The sequence below is a fragment of the Callorhinus ursinus genome, unplaced genomic scaffold (assembly GCF_003265705.2).
Source record: "Callorhinus ursinus isolate GAN/ISIS: 27379988/994484 unplaced genomic scaffold, GSC_fseal_2.0 scaffold20, whole genome shotgun sequence".
NCBI classification, from domain to species: Eukaryota; Metazoa; Chordata; class Mammalia; order Carnivora; family Otariidae; genus Callorhinus; species Callorhinus ursinus.
Genome location: NW_027397082.1, coordinates 11105258 through 11117562, shown reverse-complemented (window position 1 = coordinate 11117562; position 12305 = coordinate 11105258). Strand labels below are relative to the sequence as shown.

Genomic DNA, 12305 nt, shown 5'->3' with positions numbered 1-12305 from the left:
GTCTCATGAATCAAGGTGATCATGAATAATGTACTAGCACCTGGAACCTGACCATCAGAGAGCAAGCACTCAGTGTTTCACCATCACTGGCCAGAGAACTCACTGCGGCTGCTCGGGGCGTCTCCCTGAGCGAGTGATCAGCTTTGTGGGGACCCTCCTTCTGGTGCAGCAATTTTATTCTTGGCTCGTTCTCAACAATTAAAAAAATCATAAAAGATTGAGTGTTTGCAAGAAAATATCAAAGAGGATAAGATTTTTCAGTTCTTCTTAGAATCTCAAAGTAAAAAGGGGAAGGAAAGCAGGGAGGAGAGGAAAGGGGACAGATGTCAGGGATCTGCCAGGCTTCTTCCCTTCCCCAGAGCATTTTACAAAAATGAAAACCAGGGAGGATTAATGCTGCTTGGAGATGGGCTGCGTCTCCCTGATGAGCCACTCGAGAGCTTCCTGGCGGCCCTGCTTCTGCAATTCCTTCCCGATCACGTCCCTGCAGGTCAGGTGGTAATTGTTGAGCCAGTCACACTGCAAGACGGGAGAAAGACAGGCAGTATTCACACCTCTCCCAGCGGCTACAGGGGCAAACAGGGAGAGGCCCCCGGGCGCGGAGATCACGAGTTGAGAGCAGAGATACACAAAACCTTTTCTCCCTGCTCAGGGACGAGTAACTTCCTTGGGCACCATTTCCCTGGAAACCGAGGGGACAAGGCCACACTGCTTACGGTAAAATGCTTCCAGAACAGTCTATTGCATGTGGACTGGCAATGACTGTGAAGGAACTAAAAATACCTGAGAGCAAGTCATGGCTTCGGGCTTCCCTGAGTGCAGAGTAACCTGTAACCAGGTATCCTTCCCAACAGGAGCCCCAAGCCATACTCACAGGACACTGTGAGAGGGACGGGGCAGGGGGTCTGGTAGGTCCTACACCCACCTATGTGGCCTCCTTCCCTTACACCTCAGCCATCTTGGGGTGGCAGTGGAGGGGAGGGGGGCTGAAAACTAGCCCCTAGAGGGCTGGTTAAACTCCTGCTAAGAGACACACCTGAAGGTGTCGCACCGATGCACGGAGTTTCCTACCCATTTCCATTGCCAAAGCTGAATAAACTAGGATCAGCCAAGCCCCCATGGTCTTATGAGTGTGGCTATCTAGATAAACCCCAAACCTCTGGTGACCAAGGACTGTGGTGCTGCAGGGTGGGGCCGGGAGCTTGCTTAACTTTCAGACACTCAAAGGAATGTGCCCACCACCCCAGGAGATTTTTTTAAAAAAGAGGTAAGAAGGAAGGAGGTCTGACAGGACTTGGTGTCTGGGTTGGGGCGGATCCACAGGGGCCTAACGGCGAAAGTTCTGCGGCCATAAAAGAGTAAACTCTCCCCCCTTGGGGCGGGGCGGGTGTGAAGGCTGGAGTGATGCAAGTTCTACCCAGAGGACGACCACCCATTCTCTTCCCTGGCCATGAAGTGGGCCCGACCCGACACTCAGCTGCAGCGAAGCTGGCAAGACAGACCCCGCCATCTGTGCCACTGTTGCCATGAGCCACATGCCATCTGGGAAGGCAATGGTGTTACAGAAACACGGGCATCGGGGCCTACAGTCTGGACCGGGTACCAAGGATGAGCCCAGGGGTTGAGATGGGCAGACAGACACAGCAGTATTGCCAACAGGCTTTGACCCAGCCAGGGCTCCACTCCCCACTGGTAAGAGCCTACCGGCCCCTGCTAGGAGTTAGGAGCAGGACAGGGAGTCAAAAGCAAGCCAACTGCTGCGGGTCAGGCAGGGCTATGAGACAGCCTGCAGTCCAAAGCAGCCAACCCTGGAGCCAAGGTGAAACCCCCGAGACCCTTTCAGTTGTATGCGCAGCCTCAGGGGGGCCTGACCAACATTCCAAAGGCCCTGAAAGTCTGCAGCTGCCCACGTTCATGACCGAAGTCCTCAGCTGCCATCTGGTGATAAATGACGGGAATGCAAACCCAACCCAAAAAGTCCTTAAAGTAACCAAAAACACTGTCGGTTTGGGAGGCGGTAAGGGGCATGACCGAGTATTTTAAAAAGCCAAATAGACAGAATCTGGGTGTGGGGTATCACTGTGCCTTCTGACAGAATGAGGCCCCAGATTTAAGTGGTATATGGAAGGAGTTTTGTTTTTTTGGGTTTTTTTTGCTAAAAGAGACAATAAATGTACTCTGCTTGGTATATTAAATACATCTACTGTTATTTGTAGAAACTTGCTTATGATCTAAGGGTAAGAAGCTATTATCTGCCCCATAAAAACTAACTGGCAGAAAGAAGAGTTCAGTGCTTCGGCCACGCAAGGTATAGTAATGAACCACTGAATACAACAGAGCCCACTGGTCTATGTTCAATGTCATGGGGTGGGCCGAGTCAGGTTAACAAAATTCCTCCCTCAAGGAAGAATGGCCTCACTCAACCTTCCTCATGCACTATTTCTGTGGATAAGGTGGAATGTCATTGGGAGGAAGCCTCCTGATGAGCACACTTTATGTGGACAGCAGGGACTGCATGACCTAGAGCTGCATGGTAGGAAGCCACGGCCTTGGGCTTCTGAGAGCAAAGTGACTTCGTACGGGAGAGCCCCTTACTAAGACCCTGGAAGCTGTACCCGAGACCATGAGAAGAGACCCTGGCTCCTACAGAGCACAAAGGACTCAAGCCGGTGGCTTCCACGTCCGCTCACGTGTTCTTGTCCCCTCTCCCCTAAGCCAGGGACCGCTGGAGGGACTCTTCCTGCCAGGCCCACGGCAGACACTGTGCCGCTAACAAGCTGTTTCCTGCCCGGCACCCTTGACAAGCTGAATAAACCCACAATGGTCGCCTCATTTAGGGGCCGTTAAGTGGGGATGTCTGGCCGGTCAAGGACACTGACGGGCAAAGCAGAAGTGCCCACGCTAAGGAGGAAGCAGATGACCTTTTATTGTCACCCCTCTGTGAGCTGGGTCCAGCAGAAGAGGCTTCTGGCTGGGAGAGTTCCAGTCCACGGTCCAGCAGAAGAGGCCTCCCCGCGCCTCAGAGGCACTTTTCCTAGTGCCGAGCATGGGGCCAGGTGTGCACCACAGAGGACGCCTCAAGAGGCGCTTCACCGTGGCCGGGGTGAGGTCAGCAGCTGCTCTGGCAACAAGAACTTACTTCTTACGGGACCTGCCAGGCTCGTCCTGCCTTTGGCTCCCACCACTCATTTGCCGTTTGCAGGGACTTCCGACCACCTGCCTCTTGCTCTGAAACTTCTTTCCTTCTGGCTTCTGGCTCCCTGGCTCAGGAACTGTTTGGTCTGTCCAGTGCTGACTCTTCCTGCCCTGTTTCTGACCCGTCTCTGCTCCAATTTTTATCACCTGCCTGATCCCTCAAGCCTGACTCACCCCAGGTCCCGGGGCCAATCACCTCACCTGGCCTTGTGGGCCTGGGGACCCAGCACAGGATTGAAGGGGTTTCAAAACCTGTATCCCTCTGAGCTTGACAGTGAGCCCCACTGTGCTCCTAGCTTTATGATGAGCTTCACAGCCCGGAGTGACGAGAAGAGTAGGCACTGCCTCTCTCCTTGTCTATGTGAAAACTGGGCATATGATAATAGATTTTGCTTCTCATTCCCTTAATGTTTCATTCAACACGAGAAAACAATCTGGTACATGCAATGGCCAACAGGCCCTACCACCCATCTGGCTCCTCCTAGGAAGACACGTGGCCCATGGTTTGCTAAACGCTCCTCAGCGCAGCCATGGCTCGTGCCCTCAAGGAAAGCAATGGCGAACTAGTCCCACTCATGAAACCTTACAGCCCCACAATGGTGCAGGGAGGACTATCTCTACCTAGAGAGCCAACAAATACAGGAAAAGCATCCAAAGTCCTCAGGAGACCTGGGATTTTCAGACGCAGGTGGCACAGATCTCTAAATTACAAAGTGAGAAGAGATGAGAGAATGTAAGGTAGCTCTCCAGCCCCACTCCCACTCTGTCTCCTCCAAGCCACCCTCATTACCTCTTTGTCTGTAAGAGAATCCACATCTATCATCTTGGTCTGTATCGGAACCAAAGTTAAAGGTTCAAAGGTGAGGCTTCCCCGGTTATTGAAGTTATACTGTTGGAAAAGGAAGAAAACAGAAGCTTTTACTCCTATCTACTCCAATGAACCACCATGAGGTCATTCCCACCAGCCATGACCCCCCCCGCCCCCAGGGCAGGTGTGACCGGGAACCAAGAAGGGGTTTGCTGGTCGGCATCTTCAGGGGGCCCAGGAGGCACGATGAACCCATTGGACGCCACTGTCCTAGAGCTGCCCTGCTGTGCCAACAGCCATCATTGGGGAAAGCCGAGGGGCTCTGAGCAGCAGGTCCCCAGGCTAACATCCACTGTGATGGAGAAGCAGTGGGGGCAGAGCATGGCAGGTCCCCAGGCTAACGTCCACTGTGATGGAGAAGCAGTGGGGGCAGAGCATGGATGAGGGGCATCACTGGTTTTGGTTCTCAAGACTCTACCAGAGTGCAAGTCCCCAACATCACTTTTATTTAACAGTTAACCACGTGTCCTGCCTCGACCAGCCAGTCCCATCTGGTGACAGACAGCAGGTGTGTCCACGCTACAGAGTACGGACTGGCCAGGGCACCTGAGAGCATGCTGGGTCTCTGTTTCTGGCAAGACCTCTGGGAGCGAGGTGAGAGGCCACTCTCAAGGTGACTTCGATGTGGAAGCAGAGAGCAGAGGCTCGCCCACACGCTGAGGATGCCACTTCCCTCCAACTGTTCGATTTCCACCGTCACCCACAGAAGAGCAGTAAACGGGTCTTCTAGGTAAAGCCTAGCACCTAAGCCCTGCGAACTCTTGGTAATAGTGATGGGGAGAAGGTGAAGCGCTTGTCTTCTGGAAGGCAACAGACCTGTCTAATCACCAACCTGTGGGGCCTGACCCACTGTATAAGTAAGGGTTCCTCAGCTTTACCCGGTAAAAATCATCTGAGGCATTTGTTGAAAATAAAGTTTCCAGGGCGCCTGGGTGGCTCAGTCGTTAAGCATCTGCCTTTGGCTCAGGTCATGATTCCAGGGTCCTGGGATCAAGCCCCACTTCGGGCTCCCTGCTCAGCGGGAAGCCTGCTTCTCCCTCTGCCCGCTCTCCCTGCTTGTGTTCCCTCTCTCACTGTCTCTCTGTCAAATAAATAAAATCTTAAAAAAAAAAAAAAAAGAAGAAGATACAGTTTCCAGGCCATGGCCTCAGGTCTGGAAGGAGCCTTGCCTTTAAACAAGCACCTCCCCCACCCCCAGCATCATGACAAGGAGCTGCCTCTAGTAAACTCAAGAGCCCCAAACCCAAATCCCCTCAAGCAGGGGCCTGCCTTGTGCCCCAGGAATCCCAATTCTGGGTCCCAGTTCATTACGGATTTTCTTTCTGGCTTCTGCAGAGGACAGTGATTTCTAGGAGACTCCCTGGTATCAGGGGGAGGAAGCTCCATTTTGGCTCTGGAATGGCACACTCTTGGCTCCAAAGACAAATATCTTCATCCTCCCTCATTAAGAAATAAGGAAAATTTAAAAATAAATAAATAGCCAATTACCTACCTTTGTCTTCACAGGAACCACCAGGACCACATTTTCAATGCGAATTCCAAAAGCCCCGTCTTCATAATACCCTGGCTCTAAAAAAAAAAAAAAAAAATCAAACCCAGAAATGAGAAGCAGCCCGTGATGCGCACGCACACACGGAGCAGAAGTGCTTGCTCCCAAGATGACAGCCCCACCCTGGAGGAGGGGATACAGGCAAACAGCCCACTCAGTCCGGCGACAAGAGCCCAGAGACGCCACCTCCTCTCGCACGGCCACTTCCAACAGGTACTCGAGGAACAGAAAGAAAGGTTCTAAAGTCCCTGAAAACTGGTGCCAGGGTGGGGAGTACAACAGCAGAGGATCCACCAAATAAGTCACAGTGCCTATTCATAAGACATAACGAAGCGGGCATCAAACTCTAGGCACAGACATCTGGTAATGACATGGGGAAAGTACACTAAGTAAGCAAGCTGAATACAAACAATACGTCCAGTATAATCTGAATGATGAGAACAAAAGACGTAGACGTATACAGAAGACCCAAAGCTAATACATCAAACCACGAAGCAATGTTTCCCCTGGGCGGCTGGATTACAAGTGATTTTCATTTTCTTCCACATGCTGTCCCATGGCCTCACCTTTTCTAAAATGAACACGTATCACTTTTATAATCATAAAAAGTTGTTGTTCTTGTTTAATTCAAGGTGACAAGAGGGGGAAATTATATCCAATTTACTTTAAGATAATGAAAAGATAAGCAACAACAGAGAGCCTTCAAACAGGCTCGAAGACCCATGCACACCCTGGATGTGAAGGACACTCACCATCGGTGACAATCATGCCTGCTTCCAAGGGCTCATCAGAGAACGTTTTATAACTGATGCCACAAGGGCCCTCGTGAACATTTAGAAAAGACCCAACACCGTGTCCCGTTCCGTGCAGGTAATCCAGGCCAGAATCCCATAAAGCTGAGCGGGCAAATGAGTCAAGAAGGTGTCCTGAAAGACACATAAAGAACCACTTGATGATATTTGTCCAGTACTTTTCAATTTGCAAAGCACTTTAGAGATTAGATTTATTATGTTTGGCTCCAGAAAGTGAAACAGAAACCAGCATGTAAAAGTGACTAGAGGGTTCTGATTTCAAGCCAGCACAAGAAAGAACCAACCACCCGAGCTCCTGAGACAGCCGCGCCCCCACCAGCCAGAGCTCAGTCTGAAGCGGGAGGACTGTGTGTCCAGGAAGCCAGTAAAGGGGCTGGACGCCTGCAGCACTAAGGGTGTGGCTGAGGCAGACTTTCCCTTCCCAGCTCTGGGACCCTGAAGCGTCACAATTACAGAGATGAGACTCTAAGGAAACAGATGCCCAGGGGGGTATGAGTGCAGACCCCACCTAAGCAGATTCAAGGCCCAGGTCTTGTCAACTCCCCGTCCAATGCCCCATCCATCAGTCCTCGAGCAGACTGGTATGTATCTGAAGTCAGGTTCCCAGTAAAATAAAGCCCAACAAGGGTCCCAAAAGGAGGCACTGGCCCTGCAAGGCAGGAGAGACAGGAGGCTGCACCAACCAACTTCTACCTGGGCCCGGAGGCCTTCATGCGCTGGCCGCCCTCTCCTGGGAGCCACCTGCCTGTGTCATCTGACACCCCAGGTGGTCAGGAGAGAGGTCCACCACTGACGTCAAGCCCAAACCGAAGCCTGGCTCCCTGGGAGGCCCGCCGAGCTCAGTCAGGGGGTCTAGGAGACTCACTCCACACAGCACTTGCCCCGGCTGGGCCTGAAGGGGCCAAGGCTGACGGGAAACAAAGGACATGTTCTTCTGCTCAAACTTAGACACGTTTGGTGCCTGAACAAGGAAAAGCCTGCCAGATGACAGAAGGACCCACCTACCTTTGGTTCCAGCCGGGAAAACAGCTGCACTCACAGCTATGTGGCCCTTGAGGACGTATGTGAAGCATTCCTGCCAAAGAAAACCCAGGGGCATGTTGCAGACGAGGACAGATGCTTCAGTCCTGGAGTTTTCCGGCAGCTCAGAAAACCTTGCCTCTGAAGGTTTTTAGCAACAGCACAGAGAAAATCAGAGTAAAAAGAAAAAACTCTGGTGGAAAAACAAAAAGCCTGGCCATGGGACCAATCATCTAGAAAATCTTGAAATTAAATTTAGTTAAAAGAACTGTCAGAGAGATGACCCCACAGGTCCTCCCCTTGTACTGAACATTCTGACACACTCTAGCTGAGCCTGAGAAAGATGAGCAAAAGTCATAAAACTACCAATGACATGAGCTAACATTTACCGAGCTATTCCTCTGTGCCGGGCATGGTACTAAGCACTGAGCACTTCATCCCACACTTGGTGCTGGAGATGCTATTGTCATCCTCACTTGACAGATTAACCAGTCTGCCAGGCAGCGTAGTTCGTAAGTGGCAGCACCTGGCCTTGAAGCCAGGAGTCCGGCATCAACATCTGTCCCTTACCTATGTTAGACTCGGGGGTGATCCCTACTGCCCGGGTAAGAAAAGTGATGCTTGGAGGGTTAGTGGCTTGCCAGTAAGGTGCAGAGCGAGGACTGAACCCACACTCTTCCATCTGGTCTAGAGCTCTTTATCCAGCACAGAAAGGAGTCACACCAAAGGTACGTGGAGCCGAGGTCAGATTCTCCTAAGGTGCTCGTGCCTACAAACAGGTCAGGTGCAGGACTAAAACTAAAATCTGCTCTGCCGCACTGCGTAAAACTCTCTTCCTGTAGGAGCTCCTAGAAAAACAGATTCACTCAGGGACTCAACCAACATTTGCTGGGTAGTGACTGATCCGGGAACTTGCGAGGGTCCTGGAACCATTATAACCAGCCTTGGAGGCAGGTACTCATATCCCCATTTTTATGGATGTGTCTAAGTGCTTTACTCCAGGCCACAGAGCCAGCAAACGGCAGAGAAGACCTGAAGTCCAGTCTCCAGACTCCTACCTCACCATCATCTCCTCCTCTCCATGCCAGGCAGACCAGAAACTGAGCAGTGTATACCATTTTAGAGGCTTCCTGAGCTAAGCCTATAAATGGAAATGCTGAACTTGAAAGAAGAAGGGATGGGGTGGCTTTCAGAATCAAATCTAGACACTGTTTGTAAAAAGTATACACTTCACTACCCTACTCCCATCCACAAAGAGATTTCCTGAGTCAAGAGAATACTGACGCTGTTTAAACTTGAATCTGAGTTACTCTGACCTTAGCAGACAGAATGCTTTTAAAACTTCTCCAGTAATTAATTAAATGGACATCATAAAGCAGAGAAGCCTGACTCCACAGTAATGACCTGTTTTATTCTCCCACATATAAATTTTCCTTCATTACACAATTCCTTTTCCTAAGAGCAGTGCCGTTGTTAAGAAAGCAGAGAGGGCTCTCCAGTTTCCTGCCCCACCTTACCTTCTCATAGGCTGTAGGGGTCCCAAAATGCATGGTCCGTGTCACATCTGTCGTTCCATCCCTTTCCAAAAGAAAGGACAAATTAGTTTTCACTCAAAATAAGCTTTGGCTCAGGGGTGCCTAGGTGGTGCAGTTAAGCATCTGAACATTGGTTTTGAATCGAGTCATGATCTCGGGGTTGTGAGATCAAGTCCCATGTTGGGCTCGGCACTCAGCAAGGAATCTGCTTGAGATTCTCTCTCCCTCTCCCTCTGACCCTCCTGCTTGTGCTCTAAAATAAATAAATCTTTTTCTAAATAAATAAATAAAATGAGACAAAGTATGAAAGCAAGGATGGCCTGAGGTAGTGAGAATGAACTCAGTCGGGCCCTGACACACACACACACACACACACACACACACACACACACACACACACACTCTTGGTCTACAGTGTAAGGACTGTTTCATGGGTGACACTATCACAGGGTTATAAACGAGAAGGAGGACAAAGGAAACAGGAGCAAGTGGGAGCCTACTTCTATCAAAAGAGGGCCAACCTCTAATTCTTCCCATCAGGACAGCAAAGGACTGGACCCTACAATTACCCAAAGACATCTCTTAGAATGCACTAATCCACACCCCTGACACAGAAAGGGTAACTTCTGGTATCTTGCTAAAATTTAGACGTGAACCAAAATTTACACCAGAACCCAAACAATTTCAACACCGAGCTCTAAGCTGTTATTATGAATACAGACCCATGTGTCCCGAGGCTAGGCTGTGATTTCCATCTATGTGGTGGAGCCCGCTTAATAATCAGGCTCTCCAGGGGCACCCGGGTGGCTCAGTTGGTTGAGCAACTGACTCTTGGTTTTGGCTCAGGTCATGATCTCATGGTGGTGGAATGGAGCCCTGCATCAGGCTCTACGCTCAGCACAGAGTCCGCTTGAGATTCTTTCCCTCTCTCTCCCCCTCTGCCCGTCCCCCTGCTCTTGCTCTCTTTCTCCCTAAAATAAAATAAAATCTTTAAAAATAAAAAAACAATCAGGCTCTCCATCAGCCACAGTCCCAACTGCAGTGGAAACGGAGCATTAAAACTGCTCGTGCTATCTTAATACAGACAACACCTATTCCAGCGCCTTCTCGTGGGTTCCACATGGGGACCCAGCCAAATCTTGGGTTCTCCTCTGAGAAGCGTCCTAGAGGATGAACATGACAGCAGTGAGACATGAAGATGGAAATTCAGAAATTCAGGGGCAACCCTAGTTTCTCATCTACTCATTTAAAATTAATCCCTCCCTTCCCAAGGCCATGAGGGCACTACGAGTCCAGAGAACTAGCAGGCGGTTTATGAACTAGGGCAGAAGCCTTTCCAACGGTTTTGAAAGCTTGCTTTCAGTTATTTATTTAGTATTTAACAACTTCCGGCCAAGAACTAAACATTTCTATCAAACGGTCTTTTGTGGGAAGAGTCACCACTGGACAACTTCAAGCAGGGGTGAAAAAAAGGACAAAACATGAGAAGGATTCCATTAGGGGCTGGTGCACAGTGAGATTCCCGTCTGGGCACCCTCCGCTGGGGCCTGGCTTGCCCCCTATTCAACTTTTTTTTTTTAGATTTTATTTATTTATTTTATAGGCAGAGACACAGCGAGAGAGGGAACACAAGCAGGGGGAGTGGGAGAGGGAGAAGCAGGCTTCCCGCGGAGCAGGGAACCCGATGCAGGGCTCGATCCCAGGACCCTGGGATCATGACCTGAGCCAAAGGAAGTAACGACTGAGCCACCCAGGCACCCCTATTCAACTTTTTTGACCCGACACCATCCCGTTCTATGGCAGCCCTAGTTCACTTACTTGTATTGGGCTCCCGAGTCGATCAGGTACACTTCATCTAGCGACAATGTCCTATTCGTCTCAGGGACTGGCCTAAGAAAGTTAATTAAAAATTAATTATTCCACAAATGTACTTGCTGAATCTGGGAGGAGACATACGAGAGTTCCTTATACTATTCTTACAACTTACATAGGTCTGAAAGTATATCAAAATCCAAAGTTACCCACTAAATCGATTATTCCAAATAATTTAATCTTCTAGAACTACTCAAAGACCCAGTCAACCTATCTCCCCAACTGGATAAAGAGCTCAAGAGAAGGAAGAATAACATATTTCCTCATATCTATCTCCATTTGTGTCTGGAACAAAACAGGTTAATGAAATAGTTGTAAAAGCTACAAAAACAATAATCATCAGATGCGAGAGGACCAAGCTAGAGTCTTGAGAACTGGGAATACAGCAGCCAGGAGTCACCTGTCTCTGGGTATGGGGTCCCAGGCCCCATGTGCTTCCCAGACCACCAGACACAGGAGGTAAATGTCCCAAATTTGGGAGAAAAAGTAAAGGGATTTTTATTAGGAAAAGGAGTGAATCACAATGTTCTTATGCCATAGTACTTTTTTTAAATGAACATGAAGTATTTTAAAAAAGTGATCTGATTTCCCCATGCCATTTCCAGATAGTACCACTGCACTGGGAAATGCTAGAAGGAGTAAGGGCATTCCAAGTCTCTACCCTGCAGCTGAGAAAGGGACTCGTTCATTTCCAGGCACCACACCCTCTCTTCAGCACGAAGGGCATCAGTGGTCACTCCAGCCAAACGAATGGAACCAGCTCCAGGCCCTGCTTCTTAGCAGGCTTCCAACAGCCCACGGCAAAAAAATGCCAAAGCAGAAGCAGACTTCTCCCTGCCTGATCTGAAATTTTTTAATGTGTTAATTACATGCAAAATTCTAGGCTAGTAACCAGCCAAGAAATTCACCACCTGAATTAAACATAAAACTGAAAGTCCTCTTTATATTTTAATTTTCGAATAGAAGCATTAATAGGAGAGAACTGCACAATCACATCTGTGACTGTCTCCCACACACAGGTTCAAAATATGCCCCAGACTAAAAGCTCTAAAAGCAATTATTAAGAGTGGGGGGAGGGGGGACCTCTGCCTGTGTACAGCACAGTGAGAAAGACCAAGTGTCCCTCCACTGATTGTGTACATCATACACACGGAACAAAGAACTCAAAATGCCCAACAGTAGGCAAAACCATTAGCCTGGGCAAATCTGAAGCTGGCATCCAATGACCAAGCCACGTTCCACTTCCCACCGTCTCCACAGGCAGATCAATCCTAAACTTATCAGTACCCCTCCCGTCTCACAGCACAGGGAATGCTCCACTCTGTGAGTCCACACACTATTGGAGGTCATCTGCTGAAATCCCCCACAGGCTGGGCACCCAGCTTTAAGCCCACAGGGAGGGAAGAAAGGGTGCTAATTAACTCCCTCACCACAACAGGATACTCAACAACCTA

The 12305-nt window shown here is 49.6% G+C and overlaps 1 protein-coding gene across 3 annotated transcripts in view; it reads right to left on the bottom strand.

Moving 5' to 3' along the window:
* Window positions 1-258: 258 nt before the first annotated feature.
* Window positions 259-12305, bottom strand: part of XPNPEP1 (X-prolyl aminopeptidase 1) — a 51105-nt gene continuing 39058 nt past the window's right edge. For all 3 annotated transcript variants that reach the window (XM_025880699.2, XM_025880700.2, XM_073904221.1), the window contains 7 exons: window positions 10798-10869; window positions 8962-9022; window positions 7430-7499; window positions 6365-6538; window positions 5556-5632; window positions 3986-4084; window positions 259-519 (listed from right to left, as the gene is read on the bottom strand). In XM_025880699.2, coding sequence (XP_025736484.1) covers window positions 391-519; window positions 3986-4084; window positions 5556-5632; window positions 6365-6538; window positions 7430-7499; window positions 8962-9022; window positions 10798-10869 — 682 coding nt within the window. In that variant the 3' untranslated portion in view covers window positions 259-390. The remainder of the gene's footprint in view (window positions 520-3985; window positions 4085-5555; window positions 5633-6364; window positions 6539-7429; window positions 7500-8961; window positions 9023-10797; window positions 10870-12305) is intronic.